This window comes from Plasmodium sp. gorilla clade G2 (assembly GCF_900097015.1).
Source record: "Plasmodium sp. gorilla clade G2 genome assembly, chromosome: 14".
Taxonomy (NCBI): Eukaryota; Apicomplexa; class Aconoidasida; order Haemosporida; family Plasmodiidae; genus Plasmodium; species Plasmodium adleri (nom. inval.).
Genome location: NC_041706.1, coordinates 2,045,340 through 2,066,013, shown reverse-complemented (window position 1 = coordinate 2,066,013; position 20,674 = coordinate 2,045,340). Strand labels below are relative to the sequence as shown.

Below are 20,674 nucleotides of genomic sequence, written 5' to 3'. Positions count from 1 at the left end.
CTATAAGTATTATATATATATATATATATATATATAATATGTTTTCTTTATTTTATTTTTTCAATACTCCTTTGATATTACAAAAGAACTCATACAAATAATTTTTTTTTTTTGAAAGAATTCTCCTTAATGTTTATATACATATATATATTATTATATATATATGTTATATATTAACTTAAATATATTTTTCTTTATTTTTTAGAAAGGCAAAATATGACGAATAAGAAAAATGTTATTGAAACGACAAACTTAAAGCAAAATTGTAATGATGATAAAAGCAACGTGTGGAAAGTACATGATTTAAAATATGACGAAAAAATATATAATAAGAATAATTATAAGAATGATTGTTTTTCCTTTTTCAGAAATATAAAAATAATTGATAATGATAAAAGTGTATTAAGTAATATTTGTTGTACAAATAATTATTTATTTGTTAGTACTTATAATAAAGTATATATATTCAATTTTGATAACATTTTAAATTTAATAAGAGGAAATGAAAATCAAAGCAATAATCATATTATAAATAATACTACAATAGATAATAAAAAAAGTACGGATGAACAAGAAACAGAACAAATGGATGGTATTTATATAAATAATGATAATTCAGATGTTTTAAAATTGAAAGACGTTTATAAAAAAAATACTTTTTTTAATGATGAAGAATCATCAAGTGATGATGATGAAAAAAATACACTATTTGAAATGAACACATTTTATAAATTATTAAAGAAATGTTATAATGAAAATGTCGTTACACAAAATAGTATCAAGAAATTTTATTCTAACAACCAACATAATGAATCGAAAAATAATAAAGAAGATAATAATAAAAACATGAATATGCAAATTGGTAGTAATAGTAGTAACCCTTTTGGTAATAAAAAAAATAATGATGATAGTGTTATCGAAATAAATGATTATAAATCAAAAACTGAAGAACTAGAAAATAAAATAGAAAAATTAAAAAAGGACTTGAACAAAAATAATAATAATAATAATAATAAATATAATTATAATAAATATAATTATAATAGTCGTAATTTAATTCATTTTAATAATCTCAATATTGATATATTTAATAATATAGGATTTAGAGAAGAATATTTATATTATGACAATTATGTTGATTCTTCCTCAAATAAAAAGAAAAAAAATATAAAGGATGAAGAAAAAAAAAAAAATGAAAACGATGAAAATAAAAAAAAAGTTCAGGAAGAAGAAGAAGAATTAAAGAAGAAAAAAATCATAGAAGAAGAGAATAATAGAAATGAAGAATTAAAAAAAAATGGATTTTATATAAATAATAATTCCTTAGAAATCAATATAGATCTATTAAAATATAAGACAAAGCAAAATTGTCCTTTATTAGAATATATAGGATCATTAAAAAATGTTTCCTCACCAATTTTAATGATGAAAAATAATAAGAATAAATCAATATTAACCATCCTAACATATAATGGAAGTGTTTATAATTATAATATTTCTGAAAACGCTTTAAATTATTTAAAAGAGAGAAGGAATGAACAAATAGATATGCTTACTAATATAGAATATTATTTAACGAAAAAAGGAAAAACTGATAATTTTATTGACACTGGAAAAAAAGATCAATATAATAAGAGGAAAAATGTTAGTAATAATATGTCAGGAATAGGAGGATCTTATTATAATGAAAATGATATAGATCAAAATATATATAATTATGACAAACAAGATGATGAAGAAGACGAGTTCTCTTTATGTCCATTATCTATATGTATTTCTTATTTTACATTTTCTATAAAATGTTTTGATTTTCTTTTTGATGATAAAACCATAATTTGTGTTGGTTCAAATAAAGATTATTTTCTTTCTTTTATTAATTGTAAAAATGGAAAACAAATTATCTATGACAAAAAAATAAAAATTCAAAGGCCAAAAAACAGCATGAATATAAATTATACATTAATCTATGATTTCAATTTTATATATGTAGATAAAGAAAAAAAACAATTTAATGGAAATGAAGGCCATTTTGTATATCTAGGAACAACATGTGGTTATTTAGTTTTTATATTTATTAGTGAACACTTTTATAATCTTGTAAATGATTTATTAACAAATGATAATGTAAAAAACAATTCATTATTTTATTATGATGAATATTATAATGTTAATATAGGACAAGATATCTCTCAATATATTATTGGAAATGTTGATGATATATACAAAATAGATAAAAAGGAATTATATACATTATTTGATGATACTGAAGATTATGTAAATAGAAAAAATACCTTTTTCTTTGACAATTCAAAAGAAAATATATTTAAAAATGTACCACAAAATTTCTTTTCTTATGCATTCTATATATCAAAGAACGCTAAAGTTAATTCAATAATAAGTGTAAATACAAAAAGTAATAAAAATATAAATGTAATCATAGGCCTAAATGATGGAAGGTTTATTAACTTTCTTTTTCAAATATGTCCAAACATTTCATGTGTAACAATTAAAAATAATTATTCTATTTCAAATCAAAATTTTATACAAAATGAAACTCATGATAAGTTAATCACACAACAAAATGGTATTAACAATCAAGAAAATAATAATATGATGTCACAAATAGATAAATTCATAACAAAAAGTGAAAAAATTATCTATGATTTTACAGGTTTACATCAAGCGTCAACAATAACAAAAATGAACTTTCACTATCAATCATTTTTTCAAAAATATTTTATTTTTATAAATTCTAATATAAAGAAAATTAATGAAATGTCAGATAAACACTTTTATACTACTTATATTTTTGATATATATAGAAAAAAAATTGATATTTTATATCAACACCTTTCATATATTATTGATTCTTGTATATCTTCTTCTCTTTATTTTTGTTTAGAAGATAATAATACCATATCTGTTTTTTCTTTATTAAATAATACATAATAATGGGTGTGTCATTTGTTATGTGTATATAAATTTTTTTTTTTTTTTTTTTTTTTTGTTTTTTTTTTAAAACTATTAACCTTTTAAGTATATATAAAATTTTGATACAAATAAAATATATGAATATATAAATATATATATATATATATATATATATATATTTATATTTATAATAATATAAATATTGCTATTTATGTGTACAGTTAAACATATGTAATTTTTTTTTAAATTTTATAATATATGTAATATCGGTTAAAAAAATTAAAAATATAACATAAATTATAATGTTTTAAAAATATATTCCTAAAAAGATTATTCCTTTAAATTATACATATATATATTTATATATTTATATTTATTTATTTTATTTTTTTTGTTGAGAATGATTTTATAAATATGACTTTGATAAGAAAAGTGAAGAAGAATGTTTTACAAACATTCAGGGAATTATATAATCGAGGAAAACAACTGAACATACACAAAACAACATTTTTAAGTCAAACTTATGAAAAAAATTGTTGGAGAAAAACAAGACTTCGTGAAGAAAAAGTGTATCATAAAAAATACAAATTTTTAAAACATGCTTATGATGTAGTAAATTATGGAATTGATAAAAAATTGAAATTTCAAATTGAAGAAAAAGATATAATTGAAGAAGATTCATATTTACCTGAACAAACCAATATTATACAGAATGAAAAAAACATTAAAAAAAATGTTAATCATATTGATAATGAAAGAAAAGATATTTTAAATTATTTAGAAAATATGAACAGTAAATATAATAAAAATTATAAACAAATTTCACAATTATATTATAATGTAATGAATAAAAATATTATATTAAAAAAAAACGAATTTTTAAAAAAATATAAAAATTTATATAACCCGACAGATCTAACTATAATTTATTATTATTTAAAGAAATTCCAATTATTGACTAATAAAAAAAAAAAGTTAACTAATAAAATTCAAATATTAAATTCACGAAAAAATGTATTTGACAAAGTTAATTATTCATTCTCCTTACGTAAGTTAGAAGATATGTTTTATACCCACGGTAAAAAGATAAATGTCTTATAATTTCAAGTACACAAATTAAAAGAAACATATAAAATCATACAAATAAATAAGAACACATATATATATATATATATATATATATATATATATTATTGTATATATTTATATGTATAATTAAGGTGTTATATAATATAATATATATATGTAAAATTATTTTTTTTTTTTTTATGTATATTTGTTAATTTTTTTTATACGGATAAAAATCTCCCATGAGTTTTTTTTGATTCATAAATATATGCTCAATTCTTTCATCTATTTCTTTTCTGTTTATTTCCATTATGTTGTTTATGTCTTTTATTTGCTTTTCTACATGTTCCTTAAAATAAGTAATATGTTCCTTAACATCTTTAATATCACTGTTTATCTTTATAAAGAAAAGACAACAATATAAATAAATAAATAAATGAATGAATAAATGAATGTATTAATAATGTGTATTTTCATTTATACATATGTATAATCTTTATGCACTTGGATATTAAAAGGAAAGGTTTATATATATATATATTTATTTATTTATTTATTATTACATTATTGAGGGATTTTTCCATACTCTTGCTTAGTGTTTCATTTTCTTCATTTATCAGCTGTAAAATATCAATGTTCTTCTTTCTATTTTCTATTTCATTGTTTTCTTTATAATTAGTAAATTCTTCCTTCATCTTTTCTACATGAGTATTCATAAGGTTTAAAGTCTTAAAAAAAAAAAAATAGAAATATATGTATAATAATAATAATAAGTAATATTTACATATTTATATGAACATTGCTATTATAAAACTTCAACATATATATATATATATATATATATATATATATATATATATATATATATATTTACGCTTTTTATTTTGTCAAAATATGTTTTAATGCTTGATTTTATAAGATTTGTATTTTCCTCTTTATCCTTTTTTAATTTGGATATATCACTTTGTATAGCATCCATACTTTCTTGGAATGTATTACTTTCTAAAAGAGTGTCTTTATTTTTTTTATTTAAGTTGTCCAAATAATATTTTAACTCTTCAAAATTTTCATGCGTATTATTCTTAAGGGAATTAATTTTTTCATCAAAATATATTTTCATTTTATCTAGATGATCTGATAACTCTTCATACTTTCTTTTATTATTTTCTTGTTCCTCGAGAAAAAGTTTTTTTAATGTTTCAAAAACGTTTCCATCTGAATTCTTAATAACAAAAAAAAAAAATAATAAATGAATAAAATAAAAGGTACATATTTGAATCATATACGTATAAGTGCAAATTTATTTAAGAAATATAAAAAAAACCTTTTAATTATTACACACACATATATATGTATATATATATATATATATTTTTTTGTTTTTTGAAATAATTACATCAATTTCTGGTGTTTCTACAGCCTCCTTATTTTTCCCTCCTGCTACATCCTTTATATTTGTTTTCTCCATTATTTTTAAACCTGCTCATTATATATATATTGTCAGGACTAATAATAAAAATATTAATCTTACTTATCATTTATTATGATATTATATACAATAATAAATTTGTAAGACTATAATTATAATAATAATATTTTTCTATATAATTATTCAATAAAAAAATATACAAACATATAGAACTTATGGTACTTTACTAAAATTTAAAAAAAAAGAAATAATAAAATAAATAAAAAAAAAAAAAAAGGTACATATAGGCACATATATATTATATATATATATATATACATATGTGTAATTATATAATTGTAACATTTATTTTTAAAAGAAAAAAAAAAAATGATAGTTATTATCATTATATGTAAGACAAATCATACTAGCAAAAAACGTTATAGGTGTTAATATTTTAAATACTTATAAAAAAGAAAAAATTTTAATATACATTTTATATATAAATAAGAAGTAAAATACTATATTTATATATATCAAAAAAAAAAAAAAAGAAAAGAAAACATGAATAGAAAAAAGGAATATATAATATTAAAAAATTATAAATATATAAAACTATAATGTATAACTTAATAAGAATATATATTCATGAAAATATTACATATTCAAATTAGATAAATTGAAATAAAAATGTTTCCACGATAAAATTATTATAATAAATAAATAATAACAAATTAAGATAAAGTAATAGATAATAAAAATTTATATTATAATAAAGTTACGAAGAAGGAAAAAAAAATTAAGCATAAAAAAAAAAAAAAAAAAAATAGAATAAAAATGAAAAATACATTATCACATATTTTTAATTAGAATTTTTTTGAGATTTCTGTAAAAATGAATGAAACCAAATATAATGTAATATAATATATAATATAACATAATGATATATATTTAAAACGAACTATATTGTCTTATATATTTATATTTAAATTTACATTTTAATTGTCTTCTTTATCATATTTAACTGAACGTCTCCTATGTCTGTCACTTGAATTATGAACACTACTTGATTTACTTCTATCTGAATGAGACCTTTTTCTTGATCTTTTATTAGAATGATGAACACTACTTGATTTACTTCTATTTGAATGTGATCTTTTTCTTGATCTTTTATTTGAATGATGAACACTACTTGATTTACTTCTATTTGAATGTGATCTTTTTCTTGATCTTTTATTTGAATGATGACTTCTATGATATCTTTCTGATGACTTCTTATGTCTTGAACTTCTTCTATCATGATAATCTCTATGATGATGTCTATCTCTTTTTGAATGATGATTATCACTACTATGGTATCTTGTTTTCCTATATTTTTCTATAATTTCCTCTCTCTCCTTTATTTCTTCTTTTAATTTATTGAACGTATTTCTTATTTTATCGAATCCTAAATGTTGTTTTCCATTTATGTGATTTTCAAAACGTTGCACCATATCTCCAACAGCTTGCATAGCTCCACATGTTTCACAAACCTTGAAAAAAAAAAAAAAAATAATATATTCATAAATATATATATATATATATATATATATATTATACATATTACAATTTTAATGGCATTTTCTTTTTTATTTTTTGATCTTAATTAATATTATTGGGTAACCTTTAAATTTCCATCGTTTGATTTCTCCATTTCTTCAGTTAACCTCTTAATTTCTTCTTGAAGCATGGTGATTTGATTATTAAAGCTAGTAGCCTTATTTAAATCTCCCTATATTGAAAAATATAATCGCAAGAAAAAAAAATATAAATATATAAATATATATATATATATATATAAACTGAATTTACCTTTTCCCCGGCTTCTTCCGATTGCTTTAACAAATCACATATATGACTATTTATACTTTCAATTCTATATATAGCAAATATATATATATATATATATATATATATATAATTAATTAAGACAAGATACGTTTATATACATTACAGTTTTTATACATTATGCAAAATATTATGTGTTATAATATTTCAGCTTCCTTACTTTGTTTTTTTATCAGAAGTATTATTTGGTGTATTTGACATATGTTTTAATTTTTCTTTTGTCTTTACTATTTTCATATCAGCAACATCTATAATCCTTTCCAAAGTTTCTACAAATATTATGAAACATATAAAATAAATATGTATATATATTTATGAATGATATAATATTTTTAAAGCATAAAATTTGAAATAGTGTATATATTACTCATAAACATCTGCTGATATTTAGCTAAATAATATTTATAATCTTCATGTTTTTCCAATTGCTCTTTTAATATATCTGAATGAATATTTTTGCACCTAAATAAAAAGTAACAATATAAACGTTATTTATTATTATAGACAATTATTTTATTTTATTATTTTTTTTGATTGTACCTTCCTATATCACTCTTGGTGTTGGGAAATAAATCATGAGGGCAAAAATCAATTAAATAATATTTGCATACCTTCAAAAAAATAAAATAAAATAAATAAATATATGGATATTATAATAAACGTATAATATTTCATATAATAACATGAACTCATATTTGATATAGTTATATGTATAATATATACATTCATTATTCTATGACTATAATTATATTTTTTATATTTACATTTTCATCTTTAAATGAATATTTTTTTTTTGAATCAGTTTCATTTCTGTCCTTTCCCATAAGGGAATCTAACAAAGCTGCAAAGGTAGAAAATAATTAATACATTTTTCGGTTTTAATTTGTAACAGTGTAAATATTTGTATATATATTGCTGTCATAATGGTTTTATGTATTCATAACAAAAATGAAACAATATAATATATATACATATTTATATGATAACACAGTATAAATAAAATAAAATATATTACAACTTTACGAATTCTCATATATATATATATATATATAATCTCATTATTTTATATAAACATTTAATATGTATAAGGCTTAAAATATAGAAAAATAATTCAACAAAATAAAAACAACATGTTTAAAAATCATTTTACATTTTATAAAATATACATATATATGATTTTTTTTTTTTTTTTTTTTTTTTTTTTTACATCTCATTTCTTCCATGATAATGAAAACATTAATTCATATAAAACGCCCATTGCCATAAAAGAAAAAAAGAAAATGCTATAAACTTAATGTTTTATATTTCTATTATTACTTCAACTTTTGTATTTTAATTTATATGAGATTTATATTGTATATTTAAGGAGAATAATTATTCATAATTTTTGTTTTAAGGTATTATTAGAATACTTAAAAAAAAAAATTCATGTAAAATAAAATATATATATATTAATATATATCAAATATGAGGAAACAAACACAAAAAAATAATAAAAAGGAAGAAAATGATAGGGAAAAAAAAAAAAATAATAATAATAATAATAAATAAAATAAAATAATATAATATAATAAGTATAAAAATATAAATTTAAACGACAAAAAATAAGGTATATGAATATAATTCAAATAAAATAAAAAGATAAATTAAAAAGTATATATTTATTCAATGTATATAATATATATATATAATATATATGTGTACATATATATTTTTCTTATAATAATATAGAAAATTAGAAAAAAAAAATATATAACAAAAAAAAAAAAAATTATAATAAAATAACAAATTTTTAATTGAAATAAATATATATATATAATATTTATATCATATATATATATATTAGTAAAATAATATATAAATAAATAATAATAAAAACAATTTATTTTGAGAAATATAATAAATAATATATTATAATACTTGGAATTTTTTTTTTTTTTTTCATTTTTAATAAAATTATTGAAGGCGTAATGGATAGGATATAAGTTTCAATAGTTCTTTAACTGTCGTGAAAACATTTCTATAAAAAAAAATATATATATATAATAAAATATGTATAAATATATAAAGGTGTGTATTATATATATATATATATATATATATATAATATTTATTATAATATATGGTTACTTATTTTCTGTATTTAAGCAATCTAATAGATATGGATAGCATATAAAAAGGTGGGCTTTTTCATCTGAAAAAAAAAAAAGGATAATATAAATACATGATTTTAACAAAAATAAATAGATCAATATGTAAAATTTATATATAATAGTATCCTTAATTTTTAATATATAAAATTTTACTTTATATATAGAGTATTACCTGATGATTTTAATATTGCAGAACTATCCATATTAATAAAAGAATAAGAACATTTCAATTTCTTCATTTCGTATAATATAAAAACAATTTCATCACTAGTGTTTTCCTAATATAATATATATAAATATGCATATATGTATATATGTATATATTTATAAATATATATATAATTACACTTTATATTAATATATACTTACCTTGTTATTCTCACTAGAAAAACTCTTCAGAGTCAATACACATTTTTTCAACAAAAGTATTGTAATAAAAGTAGTATAGTAAGGATAACTATTATTATTTTTTGACATTTTCTCATACTCCTCAAATAAACTATATTATATATATAAAGAAAAAAAAAAAAAAAAAAATAAATAAATAAATAAAATTATATATAAATTATATATATATATAAATTATTTATATATAATATATTTAAAAAAAAAAAAAAAAATTACATTTGTAGTGTCCAACTTGAAAAGGCTCTTCTTTTTTTATCATAAAGTTCACTTATAATTTTCGTCTAAAATAAAAAAATAAAAATATATGTATATTTCATGCAAAATAACATTAAATGATAATATATATACACCATTTATTATATATGTTTTATTTCTTTTAATTAATTTACCAAGTATATTTTTATAAACCAAGGTGTCACTGAATTTTCTGATAAATAATTATTCCTAATAAATTTTATGAGCATTATATCTAACATATCAATTTTATCATTGCTACCTGAAGGTACAAAAATATATATAAGTATATGTAATCATGCACATATATACATACATACATACATATATATATATATATATATATATATATATATATATATATATATATACATATAAATATTTAACTCTTTTTATTACAGTTAACAAAGAGGATCTTTTCAACTGAGAATATGACTGAATACCAATATTTATATAAATTCTTTTTGGTGATTTTTTTCGAATTCAAAACCATTTGATATGTAATTTTTAATAAGATAATTATACTTTCATAAAATACAAAACATGAATTATTTTTAAGGTTATAAAGAAAACATTTCAAATGAGTAGCTAGAATATATGGGAACATATTTAAAAATGATACTAGAAGATCTTCATCATGATAATATACTGTGTAATATTCTTGTTTTATCATATTACATAAAATTATAGAGTACACTGAATTAAGTTGATAATTTGGATATAAATTAAATTTATTATGTATAAAAAATATATAGCATGGAATAAAATGATTAAAAAAAGCTATCTGAAAAATTTGAAAACCTTCTACATAATTATTTAAAGGATATAATTTTTTATAATTTAATGTAAATAATCTATTACATTCTTTATATTCTTTTTTATTATCTTGATAATCATTTATATCAATTTCTTGTTTGTTATATGTATCATTCAATTCGATTTTATCTAATATTTCATCATTATTTTCATTTAACAATATATTATCATTAAAAAAGAAATCTATTAAATTTTTATATATAACCATCTTTTCTTCATCATAAGAAAAATGATATTTCAATAATTTTAAACTATTTAAAAGTTCTTCATTTATTAACAAATTTATATCATCATATTCTAATGTTTCAAAAATATACATAGATATTTTGAACAGATCTGAAGTTATCATATTATTACTATTCAAATATATTTCATATATATTTTTTTTTATAAAATTTTCAGATATTATATTATACTTTATATTATAAATATCTTTGTTATTCTCTAGAATGTTATAAATATTTAATGGATCCTTACTAGAATCTTCTGTTTTGTAATCAAATGTAAAGGCATTTTTTGTAAATAAAGGTTTTTCATATTCATCTGTTGAATTAGTAAGACTTATATTTTTTTTTATTTCCATATTATCATGAGTTATACTTGACGTGTCCTTCTCTAATTTTATATCTTCCTTTAAAATAAGGTCACTACTAGAATGGTTATTACAACTGTAATTATTATTATTATTATTACTATTATTATTAATATTATTTTTTTTATTATCCATATTTGTCATTTTCCCTTCTATCATATTCTCATTCAAATAATCAGATGTACTTATAAAATAATCAAAATATAATTTATTAACTATCGAATAATAATTTAAAAAAGAGTAATTTTTTTCATGCTTTTTTTCTTTTTTGTTTTGATGATATTCATTTTCTATATTCACATCTGTATATGGAAATAAAAAATGAAACATATGAAAATAAATAATAGAATGATAAAATATCCATTTATCACTCGTTATAGTTTTAAGATTGTCTATAATAATTTTTAATATAAAATCTTTTATTTTCTGATCAATAATTGATGGTGCATATTTATATATATAAAAAAAGCTTTTATCAAATATATCTACATAATATTTATTACATTTTTTAAGTGTAATATAATTCTTCATTTTAAAATAGGAGGATCCAAAATAATTTAATTTAGACATGAATATATTATTTAATATTTGCATAATAGAAATATGTAATTCAAACATATTTTTATTATTATATTCAATAAATAATACAGTTTTCAAAATTTTTATAAATATATCATAAAAATAATGAAACTTCTTATAATTATCTTGATCTAATAATATTCGATTACAACCTTCAATAATTAAAATAAAACTTTCTATCCACTGTTTCAATTTACTATCTCTTGAATGGTGAATAATAATTTTATTAAAATTTTCATTTACATAATCGTATAAATCACAATTTTTTTCATCATCCTCTAATAAATTATTATTATTATTAAATATATTTATATTCATATCAATATCTTCTAAAAGTTTTTTTGTTTGTTTTTTTTTTTCTTTCTTTTTTTTCACGACGTCATACATATTTTCTCCATCACATATATTTAAAAAGCTATTTTTAAATTGTTCTTTTATATTACTACTGATATATTTTTTCATACTATTTGAATAGGACAATGTTATGTTATCATCTTCATTTTTTTCAGATAAATTTTCTGAAATATTTTCATCAGTTGAAATATAATTTTTACTATTAATATTATTATTATTATTATTATTGATATCATGATGATTATAATCTTTTATTAAATGTTCATTTAATATTACATTTTTTTTATTATTATTCATTACATAACATGGTGATATACCCATATTATTATTTCTCACATTGTTTTCACAAAATGTAGTTAACTCCTCATGAAGGATAATATTTACATTATGATTTTGTATATCCTGTTTTTTTTCCAATTTAAAATATTCCTGTAATTTATAAAAATAAGTAAGTGTTAATCTTTTAAGTAATAAACAAATAGAAGTTTTATAAAAGAAAAAATCAAATTTATAAATATGTGCAGATAATATACTCATAATTGTTTTGATACTACAATTTCGTACTTCTATTCTTTCATCCAAACATAGTTTCATTAAATTATATAAAATGAATATAAAAAAATTTTTCATTTTTATATTTTTCATTTTTATTTTATTTTCATATATATACATTTTTTTATTTTCTATAACACATATGTGTAATAATTTCTTTTCTAAAACCATATTTTTATTATTTCCATTTGTTTGTATATCTTTTTTATTATCATTATTTATATTTTTATTAATTAAATTCGAACGATCTATAATATAATCTACAATAGTCCAAGAAAAATTAATAGCTCGAAAAGATATATTATTACTCAAAATATTTAAAGAAGAAAATAACATGAGCATGTGAATTATTATTTCCATTATTTCACATACTGGCACATCTTCAATATAGTCTACAATAATAATTTCTAAAATATTAAAAATATTATTAATAATAGATATATTTTCTTCATCAATTTCATTTTTATCATTCAATTTTGATTTGTCTTTATAATTTTTATTCTCTCTAATATTCTCCGTTTTAATAGTATCATCTTTTCTTTTCATTTCTTCATTTATTTCCTCTTTCCAAATATCACTTTTTTCTTTTAAATTTTTTTTTTTTAATTCTTTTTGTAAAGATACATATAAAAGATATATAACAAACAACCACATGTCTTTATAAAAAAACGAACCATTTTTTCTAATGAAATTTAAAAAGGACGTCATAAAATATGAACGATAAGATATATACGGATTTACAATAAAAAAGAAGAAAGGTTTAAACAAAAGAAATTGTATTTCAAAATTAGATTTATAATATACAACTGACTCTTTTATTATGTTATATAATGTATCTATACTTTTCTTTTGAATATCATTATTTTTACATAATGATAATAATAATATATCAATACAGCAATTGTTATAAATATATCTTATCTTATTTATGTTTATAACGCACAACGTTTCTAATATATATAAAGGATAAAAATCTTCAAAAATACAAGATTTTTCTAATTTTTTAAGTACAATATATTTATCATTCTTTAAATAAGTATATGAATGATTCATATGATCTCTTTCATTCATACATGTATCAACCGCATCATCAACATTCACATGATCATTATTATTAGAATTTTCATTCGGATAAGTATTATTATTTTTATGTTTCTTCGTTTTTATAAAAAATATATCACTATAATATTGGAAGTATGACTTATATATTGGTTCAAAATGAGATAAATAAAAATAAAATATTTCAAAAATATCTTTACTTTTATATAAAAAATTAAAATATTTGTTAATTACGTTTTTTTTCTGATTTACTTCATTACCCATATTTTCATCAACTTTAATAGAATCAACCAATACCTTTTTGATTTTCTCATTATTATTATTAGGATCATTTATAGAATAATTATTCTCTACAATACATCCCTTATTGTCATTAATCACAAAAACATTTTCATGATTCAATGCAGAATTATTTTTTTTATCCATACAAATAAATTCTTCATTTAATAATTTATTAGATTTCTTACAACCTAATCTCTTCTGCTTAAAGAATTGATTAAATATCATATAGTGTATAGAATTAATTATATTAATTAATGTTGAAATGTTATAAAAAATAGTATTTTTAAAAAAATAATCAAAGGAAGAAAAAATGACAGTTATTTCTGCACATAATACTGGATTCTTTTGAATAAATCGCAATATAAAATAACAAAATTCTATACTCTTAGAATCAACTTTTTGTGAATTATTATTTCTATCAACATCAGATGAATCATATTTGTCAATAAAAAAAGAAATATCATCTTCATTTTTATTTATATGATGAAAAAAATTTAAAAATTGAATTGTTTTATTTTCTATAGAAGCTATATATTTATATATATAATTAATTTCGACAAATAAATTTATTAATTTTAACCAATCATCAAAATGTAAATAATCACCATATATATAATATATACTAATAACAGCTTTTATTGATAAAATATATTTTATATTATTTAAATCATTATTTATATAATAAGATTCTTGTAATATTACACTAATTATATCATCAAAATATTTTAATAATTCATCATTTAATGTTCTTTTATATGTAAGGAAATTTAATTCGACACTTTCAACACTTAATCGTTTAGAAAAATTCTCTTTTAAGTTATTTATATTATCATTAGTCATATTATTTATGTTATAATAAGTTAACTTTTCTTTATTTGATTCATTATTATTAAGCACATTTTCTTTTTCTAAGGAATCACATGATTCAATACTATGATTAATATTATATTTATCAACATTTATATCTTTCACACCATTCATATTATTATTATCTTTTATATTTGAATCATTTAATTTACTTTCATTTATATTCATATCATTCGTATTAAAGGTATTAGATTCTTGTTCCTCATTACTTTCATATGATAAATCATTGTGTTCATTATTTTTCGAGGGCATTTTTTTTTTCTTTTTCTTATTAAGAACTATTGTATTAACACATTTCATCAGTTCTTCTCTATCATTAAAGTTATTATCTTTATAATTATTAGTATTACTCATATCTTCACATGTATCAAAATGTTTATTATTCACATTATTCATATGTGTGATAGATATATTATTGCATGGAAAAATGTTTTTATCCATATTTTCATAAATATCATCCATATATAATTCCCTTTTAATAGGTGATATACCCTTATTTGTATTACTCGCTTGAACACTAGTCATTTTATAAGAACCAGTTTTACTTCCTGATTTGTTTTTCTTTGTTTTAATATTATTATCATTTTTGTTTTCTTGTTTCTCAAAATTTTTAAGAATATTTAGAAAAAAAGGAGAATTTTCTAACGTAAATATACTACTACATTTGGTTAATGTTTTTAAACAGGCATCTGTACATATATTTACATTTAGATTAGAACTAATGAATATTAATTTTTGGAAACCATTAAAAAAACAAACATCTAATGTATTAGTATAAGAAAATATTAAACAAATACATGATATAATAAATCTACATGTGGAATTAAAAACATAAAAAAAAAGAGACTTATCTTCATTAAGATTTATATTTACTTGGTTATATAATATATTATATGATTTTTCAAATTCGTTTTTTTTTACGTTTACATTATATTCATCATTATGGTCTGTACGACTTGTATTATTATTATTATTATCATTATTATCTTGATATATATCCTTGTCTTTATCTTCTATCTTTGAATAGTCTATAAAGCCATTTTTAACATAATCGTTATGATTATAATATTGTATCTTTTGATGTATTGAATAATAAAAATTGAAAGTCTCTTTTTTTGCAATAATTTCATATATATCCTTCATATTAGTTGTATATTTATCATTTCCTTTTTCATTCTTTAAATTGTATATACTATATTTAGTATTATTATAATTGTCATTATTATAAATGTGGGGTTGATTAACATTATTACTATTATCAATGTTATTTTTAATATTATTATTCATTACATTAGTACTTTCCATAGGAAAAGTTTCCAGATGATGTTTTATTCTTTCATCATTCATATCCACTGTTGAGAAACAATATGGATTGTTATCTTTTTTTAATATGTTTAAAAATATTATATAAAAGGAATTAACTAGAGATAAGATACTATCAACAGAAGATGCTAATAATCGTATTTCATCCACATCTTTATATAATAAATCATCAAATAAAATTTTACACATGAATTTTTCTGTAGAAAATTTACTTAAATAAAAATCTTCTTTTGGATTTACAATTGCATTTGGTAATATAATAGGGTAACTTAAAAAATTACAAAAGGATAATTGTTTTTCATCTTTAAAAGAATTCATATTATGTAAATATATTTTTTTTTTTTTTTTTTCATCAATTTCTTTATAATCCTTTTCTTCGTCTTTATTCAAAATAGGTGTTTGAATCTTTTCATGTATTATTATTTTTTTTGGGGTTTCCTTCTTATCATTCATATTATTATTATTATTATTATTAATAATAATATTAATATTATTTTCCTTCAATTTATTTATTATATCATCAAACCTTGTTTCAGTTGTATATATTCTATCATATTTTATTACCTTAAGGTACGGATACATTTTCGTAATATCTATAGTATGTAAAAACAAAAGCTCATGTATTATTTTACTGATATATTCAACAATTCTTGTAAAAATAAAATCATTATTATCATTATATTGGCTTTTATCATTTAAATTATTTGCATCATTCTCAATTTTGTCTTCATTATTAAATAGTTTTTTATTTTGTTCGTTATTATATAGGTCCTCCATTTTTTTCATACTATTATTCGTATTGTTAATTGTATCGAAAACATTATTTGAAATTTTATCCTTTACATTAATAGGGAATATAATATTTTCTGAATCTTTATTTTTTTCATTTGATACTTGTTTTTTAACATGTTCCATTTCATTATAATCATAAGAAGAAGGAATATGTTTTTCTTTTATATCGACTTCGTTTTTACTTCCCCATTTATTATTTACATTTTTGTAGTAGTAAAAATATTTATATAAATAAAAAAATGTACTTGTATTATCAAACAAATAAAAAAAGAAATTTAATACAATATATAGTTTTGAAAATGGCTTGACTAAACATAAATACTTGTGTAATACATCAAGAAGATATTGTATTTCTGCTAAGAAATATACAAAATATTTATTACAAATAATTTTAAGAATTTTTAAACATCTATAAAAAACATCAATATCTAAATCATATTTTAATGATATTAAAATTATATATATAACTTCAAATTTTAATAATTTGAAAAATTCAAAATTGTCTAAAAAATATTCATAATTATTTAAAAAAATATATAATAAATCTAAACAAAAATTAAAAGGTAAAATTAAATTATTCTTATTATAACTTGATAAGATATCTGTTTTTAATTCTGAAGAGTCGGCATGAAATGTTTCATTATATTTTATATTACTAACATTATCATTACTTGAGTTTTTTGAATTACTACTTTTCAAAATTTTAAAAAACTTTTTAATATTTGAATTTTTTACATTATACATATTATTCATATTATTAATATCTTCATTTTTAGAAATATCTTTTTTATTATATTCATCTTTATTAACTACATTTGTCTTTTCTTCTATTAAAAAAGAATTCATATTATTATTTCCTTGGACGTTTTTATTATATTCATCATTCTTTGTATTTGAACAGGATGAACATTTTGAAACATCAGATAAGCGATTTTTTATTCCATAGTCTTTTCCATCATCTACAATATTGTTAATCATATGATTATTATTATCATTATTGTATTTATAATTCATATTATTATTTATGTCCTCCTTCATATCACCATTATTGTTATGCTCATAGTTTTTATTATTTATTTTATTCAACTCTTCACAATTTTCTTCCTCCTTATAGTCATCATTATTATTATATTCCTCTTCCTTTGATTTTCTATTCTCCACATCATTAACCCTTTCGGTATTATATTTCGATCGGATATTAACAAAACAACAATAACATAAGTAATGAATTAATGATAGTAGTTTATTTTTATTTTTCATATTTTTGTTATTATCTAAATTGTTTATATATATTAAATCTATTGGATCATTTGTATTATATGGTAAAACAAAATTTTCAAAATAATACTGAACACTATTTTGATCATTCGTATATTTATTCACATCACTTCTATTATTATCATTATTATTATATTCCTCATTTATGTTATTATTAACATTATTGTTTTCCATATATTCATTTTTACTAATTCCATTTTTCTCTTCTTCATTTACTATCATAATTTCTCTGCTTTCTTTCTTTTTCTTTCTTCTCTTCTTCTTTTTCTTCTTCTTAACATTATCATCTGTACCTTCAGAGAGGTTTATATTACTAGAGTCGTCCATATTGATAAGACCTTCTTTATTACATACATCAATAAGTGAGTTAAGAAGTTGTTCATATGCAGCACAACATGTTTGATATAGAATAAGGTTTTTATCATAAAGAGAGGAATAATATATAGAATATAATATTTTCAAAATGGTATTAATATTATCTTTGTTATAATATTCAATATATTTAGATGAAAAAGCTGTTAAAATGATTTGTAATATTTTAATTAATATTTTCCTATCTTCCAAAAAAGTTAAATCAAATAATTTATTTGTAATTATTTCTATATGCTTTTCAATATTTATTTCATCAAATTTATTAATTAATTCTTTATTATCAATTAAGCATAATATATAAAGAACAATCTTTTGTATAACTGATAAACAAATATTATTTATTTTATAGCTATTTATATTCATACATATATTAATTATTTCTAATATATCATTTAATGGAAATTCAAAATCACATAATAATTGATTCCCCTTATATTCCAATATGCTATTATAATTCTTTATTTTTACAATGCAAATTTCTGTTTTTTCCTTTACACATATGTTCTTTTTTTTAGATTCCAGAATTAGAGATGTCAAGTCATGTTCTAATTCATCTAATAATGATAAAGAATCCATTCTTTTCACATAATCAATATTACATACATATTTTTAATAAAAAAATAAAAAATAAAATAAATAAATAAATAAATCAAAAATTGGAAACATATATAAATAAATATATATAATATATATATTTATATATTCATTTATTTTTATCCTATTTTTATTCTTCTCATTAAGTACTATTATTATTATATTTATACCAAAAATAATAAATTAATAATATATATTAACATATGTATTATATTATATATATATATATATTATTCCCTTATATGTTTTGTATAATATTTTCAAAATATTTTTATTTTTTTATATTTATATTTTTATAATATTACATTTTTTATTCTTCTATTATAACCTTTTAAAAAAAAAACACTTTTTCATGTATATAGAATGATGTATACAAAAGTGAACAAAACATTCAAAATATTATATTTACAAGATATAATAACAAAATATTATAAGTATATAAAAATGATAAGAAAAAATACAAAACAAACAAACAAGAAGAAAAAAAAAAATAATAAATAAAAAAAATACATGAAAATCATAAATGCATACATAAATATTCATATATTATAGATATATATTGTTCTTTATCTTTTCAAGAACAAAAATAAAAATAATATATATATTATATATATAAATAAATAATATACTTGAATATGATTATACATACATACAATATGTATAATATATATATATATAATATATGCAATTCACAAAAATCAAACAAAATATGCCTTCATTTTTTTCTGTCAAATATAAATGTATTCTATGTGTCTGTGCCTTTAATTTTATTTTTAAAATAAATATTCAAGGAGTAAAAAAAAAAATATATAAATAACAACAATTATAATAGCAAAAATATGAAATAGATTTAATTTAAAAGAAAAAAAAATAAAAAAATAAAATAATAATATAAATAAAAATAGAAATGATTCCCTAATTCAATTCTTATACGTACATTTATATAAAATATAAATATATTTAATAAATTTTTTTTTTTTTTTTTTTTTCTTTCTTTTGAAGTACAAAAGAAAATATATATATATTATATATATATATAATATTAAATCATTCGGTTTTTAATTCATAAAAGAATTAAAAGATAAATTATAGTACAAAATAAATAAATCAGTATATATATATATA

The 20,674-nt window shown here is 17.9% G+C and overlaps 5 protein-coding genes across 5 annotated transcripts; 2 read left to right on the top strand and 3 right to left on the bottom strand.

Annotated features, from left to right (window-relative positions):
* Positions 1 to 216: 216 nt before the first annotated feature.
* Positions 217 to 2,949, top strand: PADL01_1453000 (conserved Plasmodium protein, unknown function; the record flags this gene model as incomplete). The annotated part of the gene is made up of 1 exon (XM_028684821.1): positions 217 to 2,949. The coding sequence occupies one exon, from the start codon at positions 217 to 219 to the stop codon at positions 2,947 to 2,949; it is 2,733 nt and encodes a 910-aa protein (XP_028540861.1).
* A 396-nt stretch (positions 2,950 to 3,345) lies between these two features.
* On the top strand, positions 3,346 to 4,032 carry PADL01_1452900 (conserved Plasmodium protein, unknown function; the record flags this gene model as incomplete). The annotated part of the gene is made up of 1 exon (XM_028684820.1): positions 3,346 to 4,032. The coding sequence occupies one exon, from the start codon at positions 3,346 to 3,348 to the stop codon at positions 4,030 to 4,032; it is 687 nt and encodes a 228-aa protein (XP_028540860.1).
* Positions 4,033 to 4,210: 178 nt separating this feature from the next.
* PADL01_1452800 (conserved Plasmodium protein, unknown function) lies at positions 4,211 to 5,467 on the bottom strand (the record flags this gene model as incomplete). Its single annotated transcript, XM_028684819.1, has 4 exons — positions 4,211 to 4,396; positions 4,563 to 4,727; positions 4,874 to 5,221; positions 5,396 to 5,467. The coding sequence occupies 4 exons, from the start codon at positions 5,465 to 5,467 to the stop codon at positions 4,211 to 4,213; spliced, it is 771 nt and encodes a 256-aa protein (XP_028540859.1).
* A 938-nt stretch (positions 5,468 to 6,405) lies between these two features.
* Positions 6,406 to 8,517, bottom strand: PADL01_1452700 (U1 snRNA associated protein, putative; the record flags this gene model as incomplete). The annotated part of the gene is made up of 8 exons (XM_028684818.1): positions 6,406 to 6,939; positions 7,071 to 7,178; positions 7,259 to 7,322; positions 7,455 to 7,563; positions 7,662 to 7,756; positions 7,835 to 7,905; positions 8,059 to 8,135; positions 8,502 to 8,517. 8 exons carry the CDS (start codon positions 8,515 to 8,517, stop codon positions 6,406 to 6,408), a joined length of 1,074 nt encoding a protein of 357 aa, XP_028540858.1.
* Positions 8,518 to 9,250: 733 nt separating this feature from the next.
* PADL01_1452600 (conserved Plasmodium protein, unknown function) lies at positions 9,251 to 19,531 on the bottom strand (the record flags this gene model as incomplete). Its single annotated transcript, XM_028684817.1, has 7 exons — positions 9,251 to 9,314; positions 9,425 to 9,488; positions 9,620 to 9,725; positions 9,817 to 9,946; positions 10,072 to 10,136; positions 10,245 to 10,351; positions 10,489 to 19,531. The coding sequence occupies 7 exons, from the start codon at positions 19,529 to 19,531 to the stop codon at positions 9,251 to 9,253; spliced, it is 9,579 nt and encodes a 3,192-aa protein (XP_028540857.1).
* Between the last annotated feature and the right edge of the window lie 1,143 nt (positions 19,532 to 20,674).